The 27,093-nt window shown below is 53.3% G+C and overlaps 1 protein-coding gene and 1 long non-coding RNA gene across 4 annotated transcripts; one reads left to right on the plus strand and one right to left on the minus strand.

Annotated features, from left to right (window-relative positions):
- Nucleotides 1-11,525, minus strand: SH2D2A (SH2 domain containing 2A). 3 transcript variants are annotated; one of them, XM_045545418.1, is made up of 8 exons: nt 11,374-11,525; nt 10,595-10,755; nt 9,669-9,847; nt 8,873-8,962; nt 8,518-8,686; nt 5,412-5,564; nt 4,920-5,207; nt 1-31 (listed from the first exon to the last, which is right to left on the minus strand). In XM_045545418.1, the coding sequence occupies exons 1-7, from the start codon at nt 11,405-11,407 to the stop codon at nt 4,953-4,955; spliced, it is 1,041 nt and encodes a 346-aa protein (XP_045401374.1). In that variant the 5' UTR covers nt 11,408-11,525; the 3' UTR covers nt 1-31; nt 4,920-4,952. The 3 variants fall into 3 exon arrangements, with proteins under 3 accessions (XP_045401374.1, XP_045401375.1, XP_045401373.1); XM_045545419.1 differs by lacking the exon at nt 1-31 and adding an exon at nt 2,125-3,219 and having other exon boundaries at nt 5,412-5,561; XM_045545417.1 differs by lacking the exon at nt 1-31 and adding an exon at nt 2,125-3,219.
- On the plus strand, nt 10,282-27,032 carry LOC123634122. Its single transcript, XR_006733865.1, has 3 exons — nt 10,282-10,430; nt 25,937-26,124; nt 26,499-27,032. It is a non-coding gene; the product is annotated as an uncharacterized LOC123634122 (long non-coding RNA).
- The last annotated feature ends 61 nt before the right edge of the window (nt 27,033-27,093 follow it).

Below are 27,093 nucleotides of genomic sequence, written 5' to 3' on the forward strand. Positions count from 1 at the left end.
TGGGGCTGGGGCTGAGCCGGAGGGGGCCCTGCTGGAAGAGGCAGGGGGAGAGAAGGAATGACCATGGGCGGACGGAGTCAGCTGAAAAATGCCTCCCCGCCCCCTGTGTGAGTGGCGTCCCTGGCTGGGAGGAGGAACAATCTGCTCAGCATAATTGCCCAGTCCCCGTCTGTACAAGTTACTCAACTCCTTCCTCCTGAGGTCTCACCGCAGCCCAGGCCTCAGCTAAGGATGGGGCATGGAGCCCCCAGTTGTGAGGGGAAGGGAGGTTCCACCCCTGGGTCCTGCCCTTAGCAGGACTGGAACCTTATCCTTTGGTCTGGGAGGGCCCATGGTATTGGGAGGAACACAGTTGGGATGACAAGATTCGGACCCTGGGCCTGACTGCCTCCTGCTCCGTCACCTCAGTTTCCTCTTTAGTTGAGTCTCTCACAAGGGTCTGTGAAGTGCCTTCTAGCCCCAGCAGTCCTGCTTTTCAAAGCCCTTCACTTTCATGATCTCACCTGTGCCAGTGACCTTGTGTGCAAATGAGGGGGGCAGTGTCTCTGTTTCATAAGGAATGTGGGGAGCAGTGCACAGAAAAAGGGTTCCTTGCCAAAGGCTGCACAGCTAGTTAGCACAGTGCCACGACAGGAACTCAGGGCATCATCTGGATTCTCCCACCACCCCAACTGTGTGGAGCTGAAGGAGGGAGAGGTCCCTGGGTCCCGCTCTGCCCTTGTTTAGTAGGCTTTGCTTCTCCAGAAACACCAAGTGGGTCCCTAGGCATTTCTGGCCCCCTCCCCACACCTGCCCATTCTGTTACACCCCGAAATCCGAGGAAATCCTTTTTTCTGACTTTCTGATTTCCATCTCTTGTTGTATAGTAAGCCACTCTTCTGCCTCCTCCCTCTGCCGCAAGGAATCTGCCACAGGTGACTCCCCAAGTCTAATCTGAGACCTTTCTTGCACTTTCAGCCTCCTCCCTGATTTCAGCAAAGCCATCTGCTCCTCTCTCCCTCCCCCTCTGCCTCCCTCCCCACCTCTTCTCTTGCTAGGAGGGCATTTAGACCTGAAGTCTAAACAAAAGGAAGTGGAATCCCAACTCTGTTGACTCAGCAACCATATTTCTCCTTAAGCTGATTAGCACTGGAGTGGAAAGGAGGGGAATTGGCTAGTCACTGGCGCTGGTGCCCGTGCCAGGCTGGGGGTGGTGCAGTGTGGTGGCAGCACCCAGGCGTAGGGACCATGGCTTGAAGGAAGGTTCTGGAGGATCTCTGTGCCTCAGGCTGGTATAGGGCCACTTGGCAGGAAGAGGGACCCTGAGAGGCACCGATTTGCCTTAACTAAGCTCTCGTAGGAATGGGTACGTAAGAACAGGCTACACAGATGGGACCGCAGGAGTACCCAGGCCTGGGTGGCTTCCGGATTGGGGGGTCGGGGGCAGTCTCTGACCCCTGAGAATGCTCCAGGGGCAGACACAGCCCTGCCTCAGAAAGTCCCCAGTCTGAGACAGAAGTAAGACCCAGGATGCATTCCTCCAGGTGGCCGGAGGCCCAGAATGTGAAGCTTTGCACAGGGGCAGGAGGCTGGCCCTGAAGCGGGTCTGGACAGAGAAGAGGGGAAGCATCATAAGAGGGACAGGAGAGGGAATGGGGTCCTGACTGAGGCAAGGGGCCTAAACCCAAGAGGCTGGGAAGACACGAGAGAATCCTGGAGCCATTTCAGGGGGGATTCCTGTCCAAGGACTCACACACACAGGCTTATAACACACCTTCCTCCCCCCAGTGCCATGCTTGGCAGAGGGGTTGCAGAGAAGATGAAGGGGATACCCCTCCACCGCACCCCTCCCTGTCCCTCTTTCCTTACTGGCACCCCTCAGGTGATGCAGCCACCCCTCTGCCCCTGGCTGCCTCCGCCCCAGCTGGAGAAGGAATACTTTGCAGAGAGAGGTCTGTGTCCCCTGCCTTGGCGTCTCCCAGCCCTCAGCCGATAGATCTGTGACCCTTGCCCAGGTGTCTCTCAAGCCCCTGACCCCTCTATCCCTACTGCAATGGCAGTTCAACCACTTGCCTTCCACGATATGAGGGAGAGAGAAAGTCAGAGACAGAGACAGAAGGAGCCTGAGGACTTGGATCCCTGTGGGGGCAGGCAGTTGGTGATGATTTATTAGCCAGACAAGAATCAACAAACAAGTTCTAACATCTGTTCTCACCAAACCATTCCTCAGATAACAGCAGCCTTGGACCAGGGCCCAGACTCAAAGGCTCACAGGGCCGAGGAAATTAGACTCCAGGAGGAGAAACCAGGGCAGTGGGAGCCAGCAGGGCCCTCCTAATATGCTTGCTTGCCGTCTTAGAGGATCGCCAAGCACCGAGCCACTGGGTTCTTGGGGACTCGCAGGAGGGAGCCAGTGGGCATGTCCTTAAGAGGAAACGGACTCTACATTTGCTCCTCTGACCTCCAGGCTTTTTTGAGTGGGGCCAGGCCTGTCAGGGGGACAGGGTTAAGCTGGGATCCAGCACTTAGGCCCCTGCGTGGCAGCACTCTGGAAAGCAGCCAGATTTCCTGTCTGGGCAAATCTTTGATATTTCCAGTGGAGGAGAGTTTGTGGATGTGGGGTAAGGGACAGAGCACTAAATGGGAATCAAGAAGCCTAGGTTCTAGTCCTTGACCTTGGTCAAGTCACTATACCTCTCTGGCTTTGTTTCCTTATCTGCACAGTGAGGGACTTGGACTTGATCTGTAAGGGCAAATGAAATGCTGCTCATCCTCCCTCCCTCACCCAAGGCAGACATCACTAATCAATCACAGTGTTCTTTTCTCCTGAGTTCAGATATGACCTTAACATCCTTTCCAATGCAGTGATCTAGGCAGCCAGGACCAATGGATTGGAGTTGACATCCAAGACGACATCTTTGCCATCCTTGCAATAGATGATGGCTGATCCTTTCCAGCTTTGATCACCTATTGTTTGTTCCATCCATATTTCCTGAGAAGGGTGCCCAGGTATGTGTGATGGTCTTTGGACCTGATGTTCTAAGTTATTCTCCCCCTGCTCAGACTCACCACCTACTGAGGAGGCCCAAGGAGGAGCCACGCCTGTCCTTTGTCCAGAAGCATCTATCTAGAAAGATTGTGGGGAAGGGTGTGTCTCCAGGGAAATGGGGGCTTGTGGGGCAGGGGAGGGCCTTGTCCAGCCACAGAGGTCTCAGAATGCAGCTGTGGCCCACCTGGATTCTGCAGAGAGAAGGATAATCCTAGGTCACACCCTCTACCCTCTGCCTCTTAGGCCTACCTGAAGTCTCAAGACCAAGACATCTGGTCTTAATAGACTTTGGCCTCCAGGTAGGGGGTCTAAACCCCTCTCATTCATTCATTCAACAAACATTTCCTGAGCACCTGCTCTGTGCTAGGCACTAAGCTGGGTGCTTTGGGAACAGACGATAAGTCCCAGCCCTGCCTTCAGGGAGCTCACACTCTACTGGGGAAGGGGGAGCATCAGGGAGATGGGGAGATGGGAAGATAAGAGTAGCCCCAGGTGATCAGTGGCAGGTGTATATAAAGCATGGTGGGTGGCCTCTGGTCAGGTCAGGGAAGACTTTCCAAAGAAGGGCAAGCTGGTCTTGATGGATGATTAGAAGGTTGCTGGGCAGTGGGAGGATGAGCTTGCTGGAAGTTGATATAGGCAGAAGGACTGGCGGGTGCGAACCCTAGGAGGCTTGAAACCACTTGGTGAGTTTGGAGAAATGTGAATAATTCTAGGAGGATGGGAGCAGTGGTATTAAGGCTAAGGAGGTGGGACACCCCTCCCAAGTATGGAAGGTCTCATGGGCCAGGCAGCTGTTTCAGAGAGACCATTCTGGCTTCCTTGGGGCAGAGTGGATCAGAAGTAGCAAGACTGGTGGTTAGTAAACCAGTTGAGAAGCTCTTGGAAAAGTCCTGATGAGAAATGATGAGGGCTGGAACTGGGGAAAGGAAAAATCTATTTAGGAAAAGAGACCGAGCAGGAATTAGTGGCTTCTGAGGAGAGCAGGGTGAGGAGGGAGGAGATGTTGAGGGAGCCCTGGGATTCTGGCTGGGCTAGTTGGCTGGCTGGAGAGTGATCAGTCAGGACATACAACACTCGAGGGAGCAGTTTGGGGGGCTAGGGTGAGAGCGGTGTTGGCCGTGTTGAATTTTGGAGGCTGTGGGACACTGGGGAGCTGACCAGAAGCCCAGAAAGAAGCTTGGATGGAGACATGAGCAGTGACATCAGCTCTAGGAGAGCAGTAGCTGGCAGAAGTGTGGGTGGGTGTGAGCAGGCACCAGGGCTGGGGGAGAGCCAGGGCAGTGGAAGGAGCGGGGCGGCAGGCTGGGGAAGGGCCTGAGGAGAGGGCGGAGGTGGAGGGAGAGGGCAGGGGCAGCCAGTGGATCTAACACCGACTGGATCAGTGAGGGGAGATGGCAGGGGAGGAGTGTGCAGAAGGAGGTCGGGAGTGCAGATGCCTCCTCCCCTGAGCTCATCTGAGATGACAGAGGACCCCAAGTGCCCTTCTCCATGAAGGCCAAGGAAGAGAGGCAGGGAGGCACGGGGTGGGGCCAGCCCCAGGTGCGTCTGAAGAGGGCCTGCCAGACAAGATGGACACAGATGAGAATGCAGGCTCGGGTGGGGAGGGGCTGAGGGGGACCCTGCCTGGGGGCCTCTATTTTCTCTGTGGAGTAGGAGAGGGTGGCAGCTTGACAAAGGGGAGGCAGGTCTGAATGACTCCTAGAAGAAGAGAGGGAGCAATCTCTGGGCCTGGAAAAGGGTTGCTGGCAGCCTGGGCCATTCTGGTCCTTCCCAAACCACCTCAGACCTCCGACCTCTATCCTGACCCAGGCATCCTGACCTTCTCCACCCTCCCCAGTCTAGTTTGCAGGAAAACCTTGGACTACCTTTTCCTTGTACCCCCATGTACCTGGCCTCCTGGGACAGGTCTGGACTGGCACTTCTATAGGACAGGGTGCACTGGCACGGATGGTGGGTCTTCGCCTTCTACCTCGGCATAGATGTTGCTGGGGGGTTCCCCAGGGCTGCCCCGGCCCATGGCGTAGAAGGCTATGGGTTCATCAGGCTCATGGTAGATAGGGTTGGTGGGCTTGGGGCGTGGGGCCCGGCGGGGTCGCGGATGGGGACTCGTGTAGACTTCGGGGGACAGCTGAGGTTTGGCGGGGATTGGAGGCTTGGGCCTGGGCAGCTGGGAGGGCTAGGAGAGAAGGCAAGGCCAGGGAGGAGTCAGGTGAGAGCAACTGAGGCAGGGCCAAAGCCCGAGCCTAAGTACCAGCCTGAGCCTCCTCCCCTCTGGGCCCCACCACCTTCCCTCTGGGCCCCTCACCTCCCTTGCTGGCCTCTCCCCTCTTTTTGTCCCTGGGCCCCTCCCCCTCCCTCAGCCCCTCCAGCCCAGTGATACCTCCTTTGGCTCCCAGGCCCCTTCTTTTTGCGTTGGGGCTGGGGCCTGCCCTTGTTTGATGATTGCGCTGTACTGAGGGTTTGGGTCCTGGGTTTTGCTTCCAGAATCTGGTTCTTCAGTCCTCAGGGAAAGTCCTGTAGGCTCTGGAATCTGCTGGGAAAGGAGGAAGTCTGAAGGATTTGGTGCAGGGGAGGGTAGGGTTGGGGGGTAGGCAGAAGATCCAGGAGGACGGAATAATCTGGTCCAAGTGGAGGATGGGGGAGAGGGGACAGACACAGGAATTTGGCCTGGACTGTGTTCCCATGGTGAGGAAGCGGGGGTGGAGATGGCAAGGAGACCCGGGGATGGATGGAGGTGGGGTATGCTCTGGTCACATGCCATATCTAGCATTAAACCTAATTTCTTCTGGAACACAAGGCCAGGCCAGTCTCCCTTTGTGCCTATGGCTGTAAAAATGCAACAAGGCTTTAGGAATCTTTAGCTTAAAAGTTATTGGCATGGGGACCAATCTCCATGACAGCTGTGCATGTTTATTTCTATGGGTGTAGAAGATTAATATATGGAGATACCAGCTAGAATTTTTAAGGGCAGAGACTGCCTTGGGAGAGATGAGCCTCCCAGCGGGAAGGTTCCATCCTACAGCAGGTGCGCCTTCAGCCCAGCATTAGCCCTAGGCTCATGAACGCCCTCCACACGCCCGCTGAGTCTGTAGGCTAAGGCCGTAGGGCTTTCTCATGCTCCTGCAGTCCATCAAGTGCATGTCTCCAAGTGAAGGTGTATTGCAGGCTTCATGGATCCACATCAGAATTCTTTTTCCCTGTTCCAACCCCCTCCTTTGCATTTCTTTCATGAATAAAAAGTAGCACTTCCACCCTGCTGCCAAATGGCACCTTCCGACTCAGCCTTGACACCTCCACCTTCCTCCCCACATCAAATCGAACACAAGCCCTGTTCCTTCCACTGCCTAAATATCTTTCACTTCCGAGCACAGTTCTCCGTGCGCATAGCCAGCACCCTCGTTCAGGACTCCTAATTCCTCTGCCTGTATCCTCTTGCCCTTCCAACCTATTCTCCAGTCTTTAACACAGTGATCTTACAGACTCCCCTAGCAATCCTTCAGTGGTCCCTGTTGCCCCAGGATAAATCAAACTCCCGGGAGCTTCAGTGACAAGGCCGTGTGTGACCTGGGCATTGATCTTGGACTCCAGCAGCTCTGACTTCAGCTTCCTTAGTTCCAGCTGGCTCCCCTCACCTCCAGACTTCCTTGCCTGCTGCTCCTGCTGCCTGGGAATCTTCAGGTCCCCGCCTGTTCCTCACAAAAGAGGTGGTCCCCACAGGCACGGCCCCCACTTCTTTGACTCGACCCCAATAAAGCTCTGTGAAGCTGTTCTTGTCTAGGTCACTGACTTTTTCTGTTAAGTCCAATGGACGATTCCTGACCAATTGCCACTCACTCTTCCTTGACTCACTTTCTTCACTTGGCTTCCAAGTGTCACCCTCTCCTGGTTTTCCTCCTCTCTGACTGTTCTTTCCAATTTTCTTTGTAGGTTCCCCTCATTTCTGCAAACTCTAAATGCTGAAGACTTGGGCTTCATTGTTTTTCCATATACACTGACCCCTGAGTGAGATTTCACCCCTTCTAAAGACTTTAGCTTCCATCTATGTGCTGGTGACTGTCAAATATTATCTCCAGCCCAGACCTCTGTATTCCAACTGCTTACCTGACATCTCTATTGGACCGTCAAATGGCCATCTTGAACTGCGCATGTCAGAAACTGAACTCCTGATTTCCCCGCCCCACCCAGACTGGTTCCTCCTATAGCCTTCCTCATCTCAGTCAGTGACAACCCCATCTCTTCATCCTCATCCAATCTTGCAAAAACGCTGTTAACTCCACCTTCTAACCAGCCCCAGCATTCCACCCTCCCCACGCCTCCACCTCTGCTAGGCAGGTCCAGGCTGCCGTCATCTCACCTGAAATACTGTAGTAGCCTTCGTCTGTCACAACCTCACTCTTGCCCCTCCCCCACTTGGCAGGTCATGTCACTCCTCAGCATGTAACTCTCCAGTGCCACCTCAACTCACTCAGAATAAAATTCCAAATCCACATGAGAGTCTACAGGACCCCTTTCCCTCACCTTGCTGATCTCATATCCTGCTTCCATCCCTCAGTCCTTGTCGCCCACGCTAGCTTCCTCGAGGCTCTCACTATTCTTCAAACACATCACGGCTGCCTGCTGCCTCGGGGCCTTTGCACCTGCTGCTCCTGCCAAGAATGCTTTTCCTCCAGTCATCTGCATGGCTCTCCCCCTTACTGCAGTCAGGCCTCTATTTAGATGTCCCTTTACTGGAGTGGCCTTTCCTGACATCCGTATGTAAAACTGTCCCAACCCTGTCAGTCCATATCACTTGCTTTGTTTTTCTTCTTTGCACTTACTTTCCATTACTGGACGTACTATGTAATGTTTGCTTGTTATTTGTACTACTTAATGATTGTCTGTCTCCTACTAGAATGTAAGCTCCATTAAGGTGGGAATATTTTGGTCAGTTTTGTTCACTGCCATTTTCCCAGTGCCCAAAAGATGCCTGGCACACAGCGGTCCTCAGAACTGCTTGAACTTGTTCAGGAAGACCCTCCCTGCTGCTGCTCCCTGCCAGGCTAAATGGCACCCTGTATCTCCCCTGCATCACCCCCTCCACACTCAATTCCTATTCTTCACCTGTCTTTGCAACTGGAAGGTAAGCTTTGTGAGTTTGAGACCTGTCTGTCTTGTCCATGGGTCTATTCTCAGGGCCTGCCGCACCCGGCACGCTCTAGGTACTCAGTAAAATATCTCAACTGAAAAAACAAACCACTGTGTGCCCAGCTAGCCTGCCCCTGCCCTCTGTCTCTGAGTAGCTGGGCTGGTCTTTTAAGGACTCCTCCCCAGGACCGGTGTTTCTCCAAGGGCTTCCCACAGAGATGTGTGGGCAAGGTTGGTGTGGCTGGGTTGTCCGTGGGCATGAGATAGGGCCTGGTGCTGTAGTCCTGCGCCTGGGCTCTGGTGCAAAAGGGCACTAGCCTGAGACTCTGGGGTCTTGGGTCAGGGTCGGGGGGGGGGCATACCTGGCGGGCGAGGGGCTCGGTGAGCGTCTCCCCATAGGGGATGAGCGGGTGTGCCGTGTAGTGCAGCAGCAGGTCCTGCAGCCGCGCGTGGGCGCTGTCCTCGCCCAGCACCACGTGGCTCCCGTCCCTGAGCTGGGCCAGCAGGAAGTGGCGGCAGCAAGTCCGGCTCCTGGAAGGCGCCACTGGGGTCAGAGCCTCTTCCTCTCCTGCGCCAGGGCCACCAGCGCGGGCGTGACCCCTACCTGCAGCGGCTGAGCAAACAGCCCCGCCCCCCCGGGGGCCAGCACCAAGTCCCGCCCCTCCAATTGGCCCGAAGCCCCGCCTCCAGGTCGCTGGGCGGGGCGCGGCCCCTCACCTGTACGTCAGCACGAAGGTCACCGCGCTCTCGCTGAACCGCACCAAGTAGCATCCCTGAGGCTTGGGCTCCAGCAGCCTCTCGGCTTCCCTGTGGGTGACAGAGAGGAGGTGGAACCCTGCTCTGACTCTTCCCGCCTCGCTTCTGTCGCCTTGGCTCTCATGAGGGACACCTACCCCCAAGCCAGCATGCTGAAGCCGCAGGAGAAGGGATAGGGTGAAGATGGGGAGAGAGGATGTGCGTGCCGCTCTCCCCTGCTGCGCGGACTGGGTGTGGACAGGGGCCAGGGCACCCACCCCCAGCCCTGCATCCTCCCCTGGCCTCACCCTGGAAGGGCAGCCTGGAGGGGCTGCGACCATCGCAACAGGGATGGTAGTTAGCCTTCTTGATTTCAGAAGTCATGAGCTGAACTGAGGAGGTGAACAAAGAGAAACAAGAAGTGAGGCTGAGAAATGGAGGCGGAGGGAGGATCTGCAAGGGTGGGAAGAAAGAGGAGAGGGCTGGAGATAGCCAGAGGTAAACATGGAGTAAGCGATGGCAGGACAGAGAGGTGGAAAATATGAGGATGAGAGGCCTTAGAGACAGGAAGATAATGGAGCCAAGAGAAGGTAAACTGAGGCACAGAGGGTTTTGAGCTGGCGCCTCTCCAATGATCTGCCCCAGGAGAGCTGCCTCAGTGAAAGGCCTGGGAAACTCCAGGAGCTGGAGCCTGGAGTTGTAGCCTTAGTTTACTCCTGACTGGCCGCAGCACCCAGCACTTGCCCCTGCCCCCCTCTGGGCCTCCTCAGTGACTCACCTCCGGGTGATGAAGCCATGGAACCAGGCAGGGGCTGCCCCGTGCTGCAGGAGCGAGTGGGCCTGGGTCTTCTGGAACCAAGCCCGGATCTCGGCCTGTAGGGACAGGCTTCCTTCCTCCGCAGGCACCTCCTCAGCATCGTCTGGGGGACAAGCAGCCCCAGGTGCCTGGGGCAATACCTGGACAGGGGCAGAATTCCAGGAGCCGGAAGCAGCCATGAGTGGCCCTTTTTGTGATTCCAAGTCAGCTGCCACTTTCTCATCCTCATACCCAGCTCCTCCTGCCTATTTTAGGGCATAACTGACCAAAAAGTTTTCCCTAAGGTCTAAGTTAAATCCCTTCCTCAGTTCCAGCTGTTTTGGTTTCCAAAGACTCTCCTTCTTCTTCCCTCTGGGTCCTGCGGAACTGTAGCCCAGTGGCAATGAGCTGTTAAATTGCGTCGAATAGAGGTGAGAGAGGCAGCAAGGCCTTCCAGGTGGACAGAGTCATTTCCTGGCCTGGGGATGAAGGGAGATGATGCAGGAAGTTCCCCCAGAGGCCAGAATGCGGGGGCCTTACCCTGCAGTAGAAGGTTCCCGGATGACTGCGCAGGTGGGAGGGACAGAGCCGGGGATCTGGAATGCACTGGGCGAGTGAAGCCCGCTGACACACAGAGGCAGATGCCTGTTTCTGCCTGTTTCCGGTCACCTATGGGCTCAGCCTGAGCCTCCCCGGGGAGAGGAGCCGAGAGGGGGCAAGTGAGCAACCCAGCGTGTGAAGAAGGTACACGCCATCTTTGTTCCCTGCCTCTGTGCCCTGGCCCTGTGGGAAGCCCCCATCATTCCTGCTTCCTCCCTTGGTGACCTCGATCCATCCACAAGTCCACACCCATGAGAGGGTGGGAGAGATGAGGGAGCTGCATACCCCCTCCCCCGCCCCTGACTCACCGCAGAGTGGCCTGCTGGGGCTGTGCCGCTGGGCTGGGCCTCCTCAGCCCTCAGGGTCTGCAGTCTGGGCCCCGAGAGCAAGCCCAGGCCCTGGCAGCTCCTACGGGTCAAGTCCATGGGCTGAAAGGTGCTGAAGGTCTGGGCGGGGGCTTTGTGACTCCCTGTTAGCACAGAGAGGGCAGCTGGGGTTTCTCAGAGAGGGGCAGCCTCTTCTCTGCTTCCTACCCCTCCCCGCAGGCTCAGAGGGGCCCCACAGGCCTCTGACCATGGACCTGGAGGGCTGGGATGGTCTTGACAACAGGAGAAATGCAGGAGGGACAGCAGAGGGGGATTTCTCAGGGATAAGGAGTAAGGAGCCAAGGCGGCACAGAGAGCTAATGCCCACGGAGGGGGTTGTCAGGGAAACCAGGTGCCAGGAAGGAGAGCCTGGGAATTAGGCTGGCCTTTTCATGGCCCCAAAGTCCCACAGTCTCTTCAGGGCAGGCCCCTCTTCTGGCCCAAGAGCCTCTGCCTCCCAACCCCCTTCATCCTCTTGCTTCCTCCTCTCTCCTCTCTAAGAAACACTCAGCAAGCCCTGTCACCTCTGTCCTCAGGGATGAGTGGACATGGAGCCCCAGAAAGGGAGCAGCGGTTGTGGGCACCCTCCCAATCAGCCTTGCCTGCTCTGGCTTGGGGTGGGGCCCTCACCTCTGAAATGGGAGCTCAGATCCAGGAGAGCAAGCAGGGGCATGGGGGTCTTGGTGTCCCCTCTTGCCAGCATTCACAAGTTTCACACTTACCTTGGGGGCATACCTGGGTCAGGGGGAACTCCATGGGGCCAGCCAATGAAGGGATCCCAGAGCAGGGTGTGTCTGTGTGCTCCTGAAAGGTGTGCACACTCAGCAACTCATCTCTCTTCTCGCCTCGGCCCCTGGAGGCAGGAAATGTCACCTTACCCACAGCCTTAGCCCCAGCAGAAGACCCACGTCATGGAAAGCCGTCAGGCAATTAATTGTCCCACCCCCGGAAGCTGTGCAGCTGAAGGTAGTGGTGGTATGGCAGTGGTGGATATTTGTTTCACTCTGTGTTTAGGTGTTGGGAAGTCCTTACTGCTATCTGACCTCCATCCCTTCTGATTCTTTCTCTGCTCACTTACCCCAGACTAGTATTTTCCTTTCTCTCTTTCTGGGTTTCTGCTTTCTCCCTGAAAATTCTTCCACAGGGGCCTTGTCTCTTGGCCTGCTTTGAGTGGTGGGAATGGGAATGTCAACCTCAGAAGGGTATGCCCTGTTAGGTGCTTGGGGCTTCTTGGAGATTATTACTCAGGATTATACTTTGAGGAGACATGAGGAGGGGAGGGGGCGGGGCTGCAACAGGAAGGATGTGGGTCAGACTTCTGGAAGGACTTTTTGAGGTCATGTGAAATCTGTGAGATAAGGGCTTAGGGAGGAGGGGGCCTGGCTTCCATTCTTTTTTTTTTTTTTTTTTTTGAGACAGAGTCTCACTCTGTTGCCCCGGCTACCGTGCAGTGGTGTCAGCCTAGCTCACCGCAACCTCAAACTCTTGGGCTCAAGCAATCCTCCTGCCTCAGCCTACCGAGTAGCTGGGACTACAGGCATGCGCCACCATGCCTGGCTAATTTTTTCTGTATATACTTTTAGTTGTCCATATAATTTCTTTCTATTTTTAGTAGAGACAGGGTCTCACTCTTGCTCAGGCTGATCTCAAACTCCTGAGCTCAAACAATCCACCCGCCTCCGCCTCCCAGAATGCTAGGATTTCAGGAGAGCCACTGCGCCCGGCCATGGCTTCCATTCTTGAGCAGATAATGGAGGTGGGCTAGGGCAAAACTGGGCAATCCTGGAGGAAGAGAGAAGACTTTCCTCCAGCTAAGCAGGTTGTTATTACTATCAACACTGTTAGCAGTTGTTAATAACATCAGTGATGATGTCTTAAACCTCTGTTGTGCTTATACCCACTGCCACTTCAGAGGACCAATCCTATTTCTCTCTTGTTTGAGCCTCACAAACTAAGAAGGGGACAGGGAACATTATCCTCGTTTCCCAGAAAGGCAAACTGAAGCGCACAGAATTAAGTGCCTTGGCCAGGGTCTTTCAGTGTCTAGAAGTTGATGTCAGAGCTGGGACTTGAAATTAGATTTCCTTTCACTAATTCCACTGGGATTTAGGCCAAAGATTCGTGACTATGTACCAGGCACTGTTCTTTTTGCTGAGAACTGAGAGAGGAAAAAGGACCTTGTCTCAAGATATCAGGTGGGGGACATGGACTTGCTAACAGATACTTATTAAAGCTGTAGTGAGCTGGTGGTGTGGGCCAATGCTATGGGAGCTCCCCTCAGAGGCCCCCAGTTTAGCTTGGGGTGTATGTATGTGTGTAGGGGGGTGGGTGTAGGGGGGCTGTGATGTCAGAAGACATGGGGTTGAACTGAGTTGCAGAGAATGAGTCAGGTTGAAGACGCTGGGGAAAGTTGCTTCTAGAAGAGGGACCAAGCTCAGAGTGGTGAGAGTGAGGAAAGGAGTAGCGCAGCCAAAAAAGATGCAAAACGATGTTAACGCATTGGCTACCACTGCAAACCCCGCAGCAAACAGCAACAGCCAGGTGCTTACAGGCATTCTCACTTGGCAAAGTGGGCTTTCTTCACACAGGGTGCGAGGTGAAATCACACCTTGGAGTCATCCACGGAAGGGAGAAAGAAGGAGGAATTTGTCTATCTGCCCAGCTCTGTCTTGCTTCCCACTTCCCACTGGTTAAGCTTATCCCTTGGGAACTGACATAGAGGCTGATCGCCTGTACCTTGCTGCCCACTCAGGAAGCCAGACCCACGGCCCATGTGCGGTGTTTGATATTAATCAGAAACGGAGGCGTGACTCAGAGGTGGCCTCAAGATGTGGGGTGAGAAGATGATGCGTTCCTGGGACTCCAGTCAGCTCTGGCCACCAAAACAGGGGCCCTGATAGAAGTGGCGGAGGTTTGGGAAGCAGATAGCCCCTTTGGAAACAAGGAGTCCATTAAAAAAATCTAAGGAGTGTACAAGTTTTGTGTCCAACACAGCGCACCCCTCTGTCCTCTCATCATATCCAGCTCCCATACTACAGCATTGGGCATGAACTTACTCTGTGCAAAGATGTTCCTAATTCCTTACTTATTCCCCAAGAGGAGAGCTTCATGTCCAGTTGTCACAGGGCCCACTTTAAGGTGGTAGTCAAGAGTATTTTTCTCTCTTTCTCAAGAGGCACAAAGATCTGCATGCTGGGCACACACTTCCATAGGTCCACCTAGGGCTGGGATTGGGTGAGGCCAGTGAGTGCTGAGGGCACAAACTGGGCACTCATTCTCAGGATCGTGCAAATGCTCCTAATACTGGCCCTGCAATACCCTTATCTCTTTTCCAGGCCTCCTTTTCTCCAATCTTTCTATTTTATTCCTTTCAGAGCCCTGACCAACTGGCCAGGGCATTTGCCACTTCCCAGTAGTCCATGTATGTTCTCACTCCGGACCATCACTGACTATCTACAGAGTGGATGACCGAATATGTGATCCCTGGTAGGATTTCCCTTTACCGCTGTCCTTCAGGGACACCCCGAGTGGGGCCATACTGTTACTGGTACCAGCACATCTGTCAATGGGTTATATGGACCATCCCTACCCCTGCCATGAGGTCATAAATGTGGGCTGAGGAAGAAATAGTACAACAGGGGCAGTGATTTGGGAGTGTGGGCCACCACCTGCTCATGTAATTTACTTATGTGTTCTGGACCAGCTCAAGCCTGGTCCAAATGTATCACTTCCATCACTTCCATCACTTCCATTACTGCTTTGCATCTCCAACTTTATGACTCATTGCATCAGAAAACATTCAGCTTATGATGGGCAGCTCAGGTTGAATGGTCACTTGATGCTCATTGGTCAAGCCTTCAGTCTCTGTTACGGCCCAATAGCATATCAGCAACTGCTTTGCAGAGTGTAATTCTGTGTCAGAGAGGGTCTGACCTTGCTCCAGAACCCGAGGGCACGTGCTGCACTTCTCCACTGGAGCTTGCCAAAGATTCCACCCACCCTTATCCACGGCAGTGTTTCTAGCACCACTGGACATGCTGGATCACATGGCCCAAGAGGCAGAGCGGCTGTCCCATAGCCTGGACTGCTTCAGGGACCTTTTTCACTCTGGAACTCACTTGAACCGACCCCTTCTGGGTCACCCAGTAACTAGGTTGAGCGAAATTTTCAAGTGCAGCATACCTGGCCCCTGAAATCCAAAGAGGCCAAATGAAAGCTGTGCCTCTTTCGTAGTGTTAACAGGTGCAAGGGGCAACATCTTTTTCTTTGTAGCTAGCTCTAGGCTGGGCTTTTTGGAAAGAAGCTGGTGATTAAGGGAATCTGAGGAGACCTATGTCCAATATAGCAAGAATAATACACAGTGGATCATACAGATATGTTTCTGCACATTTTTGTTCCTACTATCTGCTTTCAGGGAACTGAATAGATGAGGTTTTTCTCTCTCTTTTTTTTTTTTTTTTTGAGACAGAGTCTCACTCAGTTGCCCTGAGTAGAGTGCCTTGGCGTCAGCCTAGCTCACAGCAACCTCAAACTCCTGGGCTCAAGCAATCCTCCTGCCTCAACCTCCTGAGTAGCTGGGACTATAGGCATGTGAGCCACCATGCCCAGTTGATTTTTTTTTCTTCTATTTTTAGTAGAAATAAAAATAGACCAGATCTTGCTCAGGCTGATCTTGAACTCCTGACCTCAAGTGATCCTCCCACCTCGGCCTCCCAGAGTGCTAGGATTACTGGCATGAGCCACTGCGCCCAGCCAAAATAGATGAGTTTTAATCTTTACCATCCTGTCCTTTGTGTCCAGACTTTAACAATAGCCCATCATTACCTTGTATATTCAGGTCTTGTTTGACAAATAACTGCCAAGGCCTGGCTTTGCCTGATTTGAGGATTACCCGGTACCATTTTACAGACAAGAAAACTGAGATCAAGGTCAAGAGGCTTAGCTTCAGTTATACAATGAGAACATTAATCTGAACCTGGAGATTCCAACTTGGTACTTCTTGGCTGTAGGGGTGGGGAGAGAGATGTAGCCACCATGTCCTGAGTGTTTGCATGAGCGAGCACTGTGCTAAGTGCCTCACAGGTATGAACTCACATGCCCTTATAACAGGCCCAGGAACTGGGTGTTATTACTCTCCTCACTTTACAGATATGGAATGTGGGACTTAGGGAGGTTAAGCAACTTGCCCAGGGTCACACAGACCCTAGATGGGGATTAGAAGCTGGTGGTCTGACTTCAGATATTGGGCTCTCAACCACTAGCCAATACAGCTGCCAAAGGGCTAAGGACACATCCCCCACAGAGGGGTAGGCACTGTTGAACTGCTTTCCCACTGAGTGATTCATATTAAAGACACCTGAGGGGAGTGGAAAAGGAGCAGGACTGTCAAAGCCTTTAACTATTACTACAGCAAAAGAGCCCTCTATGGAATTCCCCTTAGAAGATCAGTTTCTGGCCGGGTGCGGTGGCTCACGCCTGTAATCCTAGCACTCTGGGAGGCTGAGGCGGGTGGATAGCTTGAGGTCAGGAGTTCGAGACCAGCCTGAGCGAGACCCCATCTCTACTAAAAATAGAAATAAAAATTATCTGGACAACTAAAAATATATATAGAAAGAAAAATTAGCCGGGCATGGTGGCGCATGCCTGTAGTCCCAGCTACTTGGGAGGCTGAGGCAGTAGGATCGCTCAAGCCCAGGAGTTTGAGGTTGCTGTGAGCTAGGCTGACGCCATGGCACTCACTCTAGCCTGGGCAACAAAGTGAGACTCTGTCTCAAAAAAAAAAAAAAAGATCAGTTTCCATTTTTTTTTTTTAGAGATAGGGTTTCACTATATTTCCAGGTTGGCCTCAAACTCCTGGGCTCAAGCAATCCTCCTGCCTCAGCCTCCCAAGTAACTGGGACTATAGGCATGTGCCACCACACCGGATCAGTTTCAAGCTTTAAGAAACGAGAATCCAAGACACTTTTCTAACCACCAGCCCGCACTCTACCCTTTCGGTAATGTATGCTTTGTAACAATTTTAGCCCAAAACATGGACTCATTTGCAGAATCATAGTCATCTTCGCATGTAGTTTTCTACCCAGCAGAATGTGCTTTGCCAACATCATGAGAGATCATGACACACTCCCACAACATTACTGAAAGGAGCAGTGATATTTTAGATTTCACATGATGTCTTTTCTCTGAACAGCTCTAGGCATTTATAGAACCAAAGCATTAATTTATAGTTACTCTTCCTTTATCTATTTAGTCAACATCGATTCTATGCCCGCAGTACACCAAACATGTTAGGCACTAGGGCAGGCAAAAGTAAAGGAAATCTCAGCTCCCTGTTTTGGAGTTCACATCTGGGTGAAAAGAAATACCAATTGCATATTAACCTTTTAGTGCCTCTTCCTCTAATTGAAAACTAGCAGGTAACAAAAGAAGTGACCTAGAAGTGAGAGATTAGGAACCTGAAATTGTCAGCCCTTAGCCCTGATTTCAACAGCTACTTTTTTCCACAGGCCTGCATGTGTCTGGTTGGGTTTCTAAATCACAGCTTTTTAACATAATTAGTACATGAATTTATAATGAGCCAAGCCTAGTAAAATTATTCCTTGTTCTTATGAAATTACGAAAACAACTTCTCCTGTAAAATAATATGTAGTGTCATATAATATATCCAATTCTTTGAAAATTATAAGGCCATCCATTTGCAAATGTAATATTAGTATTGAAACTGATAAATTAGATCATTTGCTTGGTTTTAAATATATTACAGTGGGCTCAGGATCAGCTGGTTTACTGAGTAAACAGTGAATCAGTGGCAGAAGTGATAGGTTTCTGAGTTTATTTTCTTCATTCCTTTCCTCTCCAAGGTGGTAACCTTCTCCTATTTATGCTGAATTCTCAGTGCCTAGCAAAATGCTGGTAGGTAGGAGATGCTGAATAAGTATGCACTGACATTTTGAGAAAAAAAACATAAAGAAGGGAACAAAAGAACGTTTTGGAGGACATCAGCCCTTCCAGGCAGAGGTGGCTCCTCCTCCACTTGCCACACGGGTCCTCTTCACTGGCGACTCTCTTGCAGTTCTACGTGCGTCCCCTCACGTGCAGTCACAGGCCAGCCTCTGTTGTGGCAGCCGCTGTCTTCACACACGCACCTGCGTTTATCACGGGCACCTGCATGGATGAGAATGGCGAGGGAAGAAGGGACTGTGGTCTACCCTTCCGTGGCATAGGTGACTGCGCAGCTGTGGAAGGAGGCTAGGACTCAGGGTCTGTTTGAGCCTCTGCTTCACCACCAGTAAGGACCTGTGAACTGCGGCAAGTCCTGTAGGCCCTCTAAGCCTCACTTTCCTCATATGTAAAATGGGAATAACCCAGACTCAGGCATGGTATGTACAACATGAACAGTGACTCAGGGTGATGCTCTGTCAGCTGTAAAAGGCTGCTGCACTCAGGTCGGGGATTGTCATCGTTGGATTTATTATATCCATAGAGTAATAACAAGAAACGGAGGGCCGTCCTGGTAGCTCATGCGACGGAGTCGAGCCTTCCCACGGTGTGTCAGGCGGTGCCAGGCACCGGGTCGCAGCAGCAAACAGGATGTGCGCAGCCCTTGCTTTTTGGTGAGGGTGAGAGAAATAAACTTAGGAACAAATAATAAAGGTGATTTCAGCTCATCATCTGGGTTATGAAGATGACAGTGCAGGGCGTTAGATGGAGACGTGGTGCTTTTGGAAGGCCTCTCCTGAGGAGTGACCGGGTGAGAAGGAACCAGCCTTTCAAAGTCTGGAGAAAGTGTCCCAAACAGGGGACAGTGGGTACCATGACCTAGGGCACTGCAGCCCAGTCCAGGGACCAGGCTCCTTGTGTCCCTGTGTCCCCTTTTTCAGGCCTGAGGTGGGGCAGAGCAGGGCTGAAGATGGGAAAAAATAAAAAGGCAGAGGGGAGGAGTGTGGAGGGGCTGCAAAGTCTGCCCACCCAGCCCCTGTTCTGCAGAGAGTTCCAGAACCTGGGTCACCCCCACCTCAGGATTCTGCCTTTTGGACACGGAGGCCCCTGGGGATGGACTCTGTCTCCTTGCCCCTAGCTGTGAGTAGGAGGACCCTGTAAGGACTAGGACAGCTTGGTCTTAAGTATCCACCCCCCACTCTCCCTTCAAATCGGTTGTCTCTTTTTCTATTTGAAAAGGGCCAAACAAGCAGAGCAGCGAGTCTGATTATTAGCACTCAAACACCCGGTTGTCGTCTTCTCCAGGGCCTGCCGTGGAAGCACAGCTCCCTGGGAGTGGGGGGCAGTCTCAGCACAGCCCAGTCAAATGTTGGGGCTCTGCTCTGCTCTGTGTGGCTGGAACGTAGCTTTGCACAGCCCACTTCTGGAAACCGTGCCGCCACTTTGATACACTTTGTGATAATTGCAGTGGAAGCATTTTTCACCTTTAAAATGGAATCACTCACTGTGCCTGGAAGCCTGGGCCCCAGCCAGCAGCGCTGGCAGGCAGAGGTCTCCTAGGAGAGGCTGAGCCTCCTCCTGCAGCGCTGTCCCCGTGCAGACCAGGTTACAGGGCTGCCAGGAATCTCTGTGTGCCTTGACGTTGACTCAGATGGATTCAGCTTGGATGAGTCCTAGCCTCTCGGGCTGTAGACTGTCACCCTCATCTGCATCTTCATCTCCCCTCTACCCCTGTGCCTAGGGGAACCTGGGCACGTTACTTGATCCCTCAAAGCTTCAGTTGCTGTCTGGAAAATGAGGAAAGAACACCTTTCTGGAAGGGTGGTTGTGGGATTCCACCGTCAGTGGATGCCAGCTATCAGAGGGTCTGATGTGTAGGAGAAGCTCAGTATTTTGTTCCCTTCTTTCTCAGGAGCTCCCAGCACCACGAAGGGAGCACTTAACACCTTTCTTATCCCTGCTGACTGCGGCTGAGGACCAGACCTCAGGTCTCCCCTCTGGCTGAGTTTGTCTCCCCTCACCCCTGCCCGCTGCTGGGCCATTCATGGGAAGGGCTCCCAGATGTCATCCTCTCCCCTCAAGGGGCCGTGTCCTAAAGCAGATAGGGCCACAGAGCGAGGAGGGGAGGAGGCTCAGGATTGTGCAGTTTGGGGGCTTCTGGCCTGGGCCTGGAAAGCTAAGCAGGACCCCGAGGAGAAGTCGTGGGTGGAGAGGGCATCGCGAGCATGGGGAAGAGCCCGGGCAAAGACGTGGAGGAAGGATGGTCATCTTGTAGGAGCACACTGGGTCAGATCAGCCTGCCCTCACCGCCTCTCTCCTTCTCTCCCCTGCTATGGGTATTTGCTGTCAGAAGTTTCCTGAGGCTGAATTTGCTGTTATTGTGGATTGCAATCAACTGGCTGGGGCAGCGACAGGAGGGCAGGGGGAGGAGCCCTGCAGCACCTGGAGTCCCTGTGCCAGGCGGCTGTGTGTCCAGATGGTGCCAGGGTGAGAGCCCACAGTGCCTGGAGGGGCGGAGAGGGATGGCGAAGAGAAAGACAGATCCTGGGGGTCTGGAGAGACTGGCAGAGAGGGTTCTTGGTGACCCGAGAGTCGGGCTCCAGGATTGCGTGGAGGTGGTCAGGAAGGCAGACCAGTAGAGAAATGTAGAAGATCCTGGTGGCTCAAGGGACCCCAGAGAACCCAGGGAGGCTTCAGATGCTCTGAGAGACAGAAACCAGAGGATTTGGGGATTGAGGAGTAAGATGTTAGAGGGAGTTCAGGATCTCACAGACTCAGTGCTGGAAGTAGAGGGCTAAAGAAGCTGGAGAGACTTAAGTATCCTCCCTTCCCTCCTGTAGCATGGTCCAGAGCTCAGACTTCATGGCTGAGAAGGAGTCATGGCAATCAGGCCTGAGACTTCCTGATGCAGTGCCGGGGTTGAAGTCCCCATATGTGGCCTGAACGTCATCCCCGACCACCTCAAGGAAGAGGCAGGTAGTCCTGCAGGTGTCTTGGGTCGGGCATCGTGCTTCAAGGTGCGCAGTGGACTTCCCATTTGATAGATGACTTAAACTGAGGATTGGAGAAGTAAATTACCAACTTAGCTCCAGAAAACTTAAGTATGCTTGACTGAGATTCAGTTCAGGACTGGTTCTAAATGCAGTATTTTTTTCCTTTCTGCACTCTCTGTCCCCAGCCTGTTTGTTATCATTAATTCATCGAGCCTCTATTGGAAACCTATAATGTGCTGGCGTGTGTGGCAGTTTCAAGGGATACAAAGATAAATGAGGGACTAAATGAGACATGAGGGTGAGAAAGATAAATAGGTAAATAGATCCCGGTAATTGGGGTGGTAAGAGTTAAACTACAAGCAAGGGTTTGTGGGGGGAGGGTGTGAGAAGAAGTGGTCCACCCTGCCTAGGACAAGATTGCATGGGGCAGAGAAGTCAGGAAAGGCTTCAGAGAGGAGGGGACAGTGGAGAGTTGATTCAAAGGGAAGCAGGTGATCCTCAGGACAAACGGGAAGGGAGAGGTGGAGGGGGGTGGAAGATGTTGTAGGGTGCAGGAGTGAAGGCCTGGAGGCTTAGAGCTGCGAAGCCCTCTGGGGGATGGCATGGGTGTGAGGGGCAGGAGGCTGTAGAGAGGAAGCCCAGAGGTCAGCCTGCCTGTGTGGTTTGTCATTAGCTCATTGGCACTGGGGAGCCATTGAAGGATTTTCGGGAGGGAAGCGTTGAGATCTGAGTTTCATGACCCTCATTCCTTCATTATGGTGCTCTCATAGACTTGGTTCTTACACAGCTCCGTGAGGGGCTGCTGTGGGGCGCACTGCAGGGATTTGTGCACAAGCCTTCTCTTGCAACAGACAGGGTGATGCTCAGGGCAGGCGCCGGTTCTTGCCCGTCTTTGTGACTCCCTCGTCCACTGCAGGACCTACTACGAGTAGGCATTCAGCACATTGCCATGTCTAAAGATGGCTTGATGTTGGGGCCGTATGGACACCATCCCGCTCATGTGGACTTATACCATCTCCAGAGCTCTCTAGGCCCAGTGTGGCATGCCTTGTCGGCAGTGTGTTACAGCGGAGAAAGTGCACACAGATCCGGCTTTGAACCCCAGCTCTGCCATGTATTACTTGTGAGACTTTGGGCATGTATTGTACTTCTATAGGTTCAGTTTCCTCATCTGAAAAATGTTAGCAATAATATGAGCTCATCAGATTGTTTCCTGTGTTAAAGTGTATGTCAAGTGTAGATGTGTATTAGGTGCTCAATATATTTTAGGTCTAAGAATAATAAATAGGCTAGGCACAGTGGCTCATGCATTGGGAGGCCAAGGTGGGAGAATTGCTTGAGCCCAGGAGTTTGTGACCACCCTGGGCAACATAGCAAGACCCCATCTCTACAAAAAATAAATTAGCTGAGTGTGGAGGTACATGCCTGTAGTCCCAGCTACTCAGGAGGCTGAGGCAGGAGGATCGCCTGAGCCCAGGGGTTCAAGGCTGCAGTGAGCTATGATTGTGCCACTGTACTTCAGCCTGGGAGAAAGAGCAAGACCCCATCTTTAATACACATACATATATATATACATACACATATACACACACACTATACACACACACACACACACACACACACACACACACATAATATATATACTTTGGAAATAGAAAACTCTTTGCCAGTGTAAATTGTTGCTCCCAGGGAGGAGCAGCCTTGGGTGAGGAACTTACAGAAGGGGCGTGTATTTCCAGGCTGGGAAAGAGAGGAGAGGGGGAGCCCAGTGGGGAAGAATTTGGAGGGAGGCCTCACGCGGTGCAATGATCCCCACTCAGACTGGGAAGAGAGGCTGGGCAGAGGGCGAGGGAAGGATGGAAAAGGAAGGCATGTCGGGCGAAGGGCGTGGCACACGTGAGAAACAGAGGGCATGGGATCTCAGACTCAGCTGGAGCCACCGTGGGTGGTGGCAGATCCCGCAGGGTTGGAAGGGGGAAGGTGCACTCACTTTCTGTGGCCCCAGAGACACTTCAAGCAGAGCGCTGTCGGCCTTCCCAGGGCTGCCAGGAATCTCTAAGAACTGCCTGCTTTTCTCTACTTCCCACCTGTTTTATGTCTCCCCAGATGGAAAACATGGTGGGGTTACAAAAATATGCTGCCAATCCTAAATTCAAGAAAACGGACTTCGGTCCAGCCTAAAACATGGAGGAAAAAGTGTTCTTGGAGAGTGTGTGCAGGACAGAGCCGGCGGTGCACGCCCAGGCGGAGGGAGGGCAGGGCCAGGGGCCCCGTCAGCTCTGCCCTCACCCGTCCCCAGCCCTGCCCCTCGGACCTCCACCCTCTGGACAGGGAGCCTCCTTGTAAAAGCAAACGGCTTGTTTTTCACTATATAAATACTGTATATTCTTTAAAAAACCTAAAGAGAATGCAGGTAAGCAAAAAGGAGATGTGAATCTCCCACAAGCCACCACGAAGATGTATATTTACTCTTCCGGATCTGTTCCTCAGTTTGTACATGCAAATGTGAACAATGGCATCATTTGTATTATTTGTAACATGCTCATTTCACTCTGCAGTTCATCACGACCATCTTTCCATGTCACTAAATGTACTTCTGCAGCATCTCTTTAAATGATCCCACACTTAGATAGCAAGGACAATACTTTGCATTGTGCGCTGTAGCTTACAAAACGCTGGGCATCCATTCTCTTATTCCAGCCCTTGGCCTTGCAGCATGGAGGTCTCTGCCTTAGGAAATTCCACTTCCAAAAGAGGCCTCCCTCCTGCCTCATTCACACCTGTGCCCTCCACCCCCAGAAGTCTTTCCACAGTGCCACCGCCATCCTTCCTGCTTTGGCAGCAGTCCATTTCCACGCCCACCACCACTTGGACAGGTGGCTACTGGCTGGGCCCCTCCTCCCTCTCCACTTCTTGTCTGACCCAGCTGTCGACCTCTGTCCTTTTTGTCTCATTTTCTTGAGAATCCTTCATAGTCTCAGAATTTCCTCCCAGCTGCCACCCTGGTCTCTGCTTCGACCATCCTTCCCCTCTCTCCCCCTGCACCCCTGTCCACCTCCCTCCTCCTGTCCAGTTCTGCTTAAGGACACAGCCTGACACAACCTGAGAGGGTGGGAGCCAGAGTGGGTCCTCTACTCCCTCAGGATGTGACCTGCCATTTCTGGAAATGACCGAGCAGAAAGTCCCCATGTTGTTGCTCACAAGCAGGGAGGGCTGAGGGCCAGACCCATAGACATCAAAGGGGCAGGGGTGGGTAAGAAGTCCTGGGGTGTCCTCACAGCTTCCGTTGCTGTGTGTAGAGAGGTCTCCCCACCTCTCTGTGCCTCTCTCTCTTCCACACCCCCTGTTGTCTGTTTTTCCTTCTGCTCATGACTTCGCTGACACCCCCATCCTTTCCTGTCCTCCCTCTGCCTGGCATCTGGAGAACGGCCTTGGTGCTTGAGAACTGCTCTCACTCTGGGTGGAGGGAGAGGGTGGGAGAGGCAAGAGGAATGTCATGCACCTCTGGATCAGCCCCCCTTCTTTGTCCTAGGACTTCAGTCCCATCAACACCCCGTGAGTGCCTCCCCTCTTGCCCTCTCTCTTCTCCCTCCTCTTCCGTGGTGGCAGTGATGAGACTGGGGAGAGGCGGTACCTCTGCCAGGAACTCCTAGTCTGCTAATTCTGGGAGGCCCAACTGTTCAGATGTCCTGTCTTCCCAGGGTCAGCTAAGCTGGGGTTGGGCCACCTACTCAGTTAGCCAGGATCCTGGGCAGAGGGCTAGATCTACTGACTTTGGAGAAGGGCAAATAGCCCATAGTTAGGGAAATTCAGATATGCAGGTCCAATGTCACCCCACTCCTCACCACCCACTCTGAACACTTGCCCCATGGCCATTCAGGCTGTCCTTCAACAGCAGGGACATCAAAACTCTTAGCCATGTGGCCCCTTTGAAGAGCCTTGCCTCAGTCGGTATTAGCTGAGGCTGAGGACTTTATCTCAGGCTCCTAACTGTGTGCCTGAGACTCACCAAGAACCCTCTGCGCTGACTGTATACCAGGACTCACCACGCACTCTCTGTTCTGAATCTATCCCCAGCCTCACCCACCGTACTTCCTGATTTGGCACAAATTCAAGAGGGTGCCACTTCCCTCACCCTCTCTAGCAGTGAATAATCCCATGTTAGTGGTGACCTGTTAGTGGCCCTGTTGGATGAGTGACCCAGAGGAGCTCAATTTCATGGTGGCTCACCAGGAGACGACCCACGTATTCAGGTCTTCTGCCTCCTGGACAAACATAAGGGGTGGGCAGGAGGCAAGTCCCCACAGGGATGGGAGGAAACCCAAACTCTCCTCCCACCCCTAGGGACAGACAGCATTGGCCTGAAGGGTTGTGCATAGCAGCCTCTGGCTGGAAGGAGGAAGACCTTTGCTGTGGGTTGGTGGCCCTGTGCTAACACCCCCCTTGTTTGTAGCCCCCAGCTGAAAGTTGGAGAAGCCAAACAGCTCATGCACAGAATATCTTCCACAGTGTGTGGACACTAGGCCAAGGGGAAAGTCCACAGTTTCTACTCCAGGATTGCCCCTCAACTGGGCATCTAAGACCTGGTGCCCCCATCCAAGCTCCCTGGGACTTGGCGTGAGCTTGGTGTTATGGGGTGAGATGAGAGACTTTGCCAAAAGCAGGGGTGGGATGCTGAGCTCTCATGTTCTTGTACCCCATTCTTCCTCCCACTTGGTGACATCCAGGAACCGTCTCTGCTTCAGCCCTCTGCTCTGTAGCGAGAGCCTAGAGGAAGAGAAACTATGAGTGTCCACTTCGTCCTGCCTCCACTGAGACCTGGCTCCAGGGCACAGCTTGCCTGACTTTGGCCATTTCTACCTCCTCTCTCAGGCCTGTAGGCCTCTCTCCCTGCAGGACTGCAACCTGTTGTCCCAGTCCCCACAAAGATGCATCAGTTGTTCCTGAGCTTGAAGGGAGTAGGCCATGAGACCCATAGTCCCCAGCCCCCAGTGCCCAGGTGGAGGACCTGTTTCAAGGCCACAGGGACAGTTTTAAGGGACTAGATGGTGAACATGCCCTTTTATGCTCATCTGTCTCCACTCTGCTCAGCCAGCTGCAGGTTATTTTTCCTGGGGTTTTGTCTGAATCCGGGGGAGAAGAGGAGACCAAGAGGGGTGTTTCTGGATTCATGAAATTTACCCTTCTGCCTCTGTGGTAGGTGTCTATCCCTCCTTCCCCAGGCCAACCTATTGTCTTGTCCCCAGATGTCTCAGAGAGGAGACAAAGCTTCTCTGTATAGTTGGGAAGTCCCTTCTGAAGTCCACCCTCCATCTCTCTTGCTACCTTGTTAAATCCATTTTTTTTTTTCTAGAACCTGGATGGCAGTGAGCTTGTCTTCTAGCATCCCTATATCCTTCTCCACAAAGTACTTCCGGGCCAGTCATCACCTGCTCATCTTTGGAGGCGGAGGCCAGATGGCATATTTCTGAAGCCCTCTTTTCTTTGACTCCCAGCCTGTTCCTTGAGCTCCTCCACATCCGGATGACCAGCACTGTGAAGGTTAGGGGGCATGGGTGGTGGGGAGACGGGTTGACCCCAGTGCTGCCCTCCGGGCGTGTGCAGGTGCAGGTGTGGCTGTGTGCTCTGTGAGCGTGCGGGTCTCAGATCCAGGGCTTGTGTGGAGTCTCTCTGCCCTTCCGCTCTCCTGCAGGCCTCCGGGAGACCAACATCAGAAGGGAGGGAACACAACTTCCCCCATCTGTTCTCCCTTAGCTGCGGTTCTGCTAGCTACCAGTAGGGGTCACTGTTGCTTCAGTCACCAGTGCCGGGCAGGGGAGGGGTGGTCCTTGCCGCCAGCCCTGACTCCGTCGGGGTAACAGGGTAGTTACTGTCTTAGAGACGGCCTGGCACAGACTCATGCCCGCTCCACCCAGGCCCCGCCCGAAGGAGCTGCGGCTTATAGGACAGCTGCTGGCATGAGCGAGCAAAGGGGCTCCGAGGCACACATCTCACCAGACCCAGAGCACGTGGCAGCGTGTGGGAGCTATGGCCCCAAGCACCTGGATGCAGGAAACTAAAGTCCTGAGCCGTGACCAGCCCCTCCCACTGCCACCCACTTCGTCAAGGTTTGAAGTCCTCAACTCTTCCTTTCAAAGCCCTCATGGCACTGGCATAAAAGCCTGGGAACCGACCCTCTTGCGCAACTTCAACGTGCTTCAAAGGCATCTCTGCTTGTGGCATCTCAGCCAGAAGCTGAGATTCTGGCCTCCCAAATAACCGCAGGGTGCCAGACACACAGACCCTGCTCTGGTGTGTGTCCCCTGCCTTGGGTGGGAGACACAGAGCACAAACTGATGATGTCATCAGGCTCCCCCCACCATGTTTGCCCACTTAAAGTCTCTCCTGTGGTACTCAGGAAATGCTTGCCCAGTGGACAGACATAGCAAGGGACAAAATAAAGGTGTGGTGCCAGGGACTGGTTGGTTCTGCTTGGAGGCCAGATACAAAGGTTCCCTGCCAGGCGCAACC

Source organism: Lemur catta, chromosome 3 (genome assembly GCF_020740605.2).
Source record: "Lemur catta isolate mLemCat1 chromosome 3, mLemCat1.pri, whole genome shotgun sequence".
NCBI lineage: Eukaryota > Metazoa > Chordata > Mammalia > Primates > Lemuridae > Lemur > Lemur catta.

Bases quoted from the DNA above. Each gene is read 5' to 3' on its own strand.
- SH2D2A (XM_045545418.1), bottom strand. From the start codon at position 11,407: ATGGAGTTCCCCCTGACCCAGGTATGCCCCCAAG. The intron at 10,756-11,373 runs GTAAGTGTGAAA...CTGTGCTAACAG, and splicing joins GACCCAGGTATGCCCCCAAG to GGAGTCACAAAGCCCCCGCC. The intron at 8,963-9,668 runs GTGAGTCACTGA...TGTCACCCACAG, and splicing joins CATGGCTTCATCACCCGGAG to GGAAGCCGAGAGGCTGCTGG.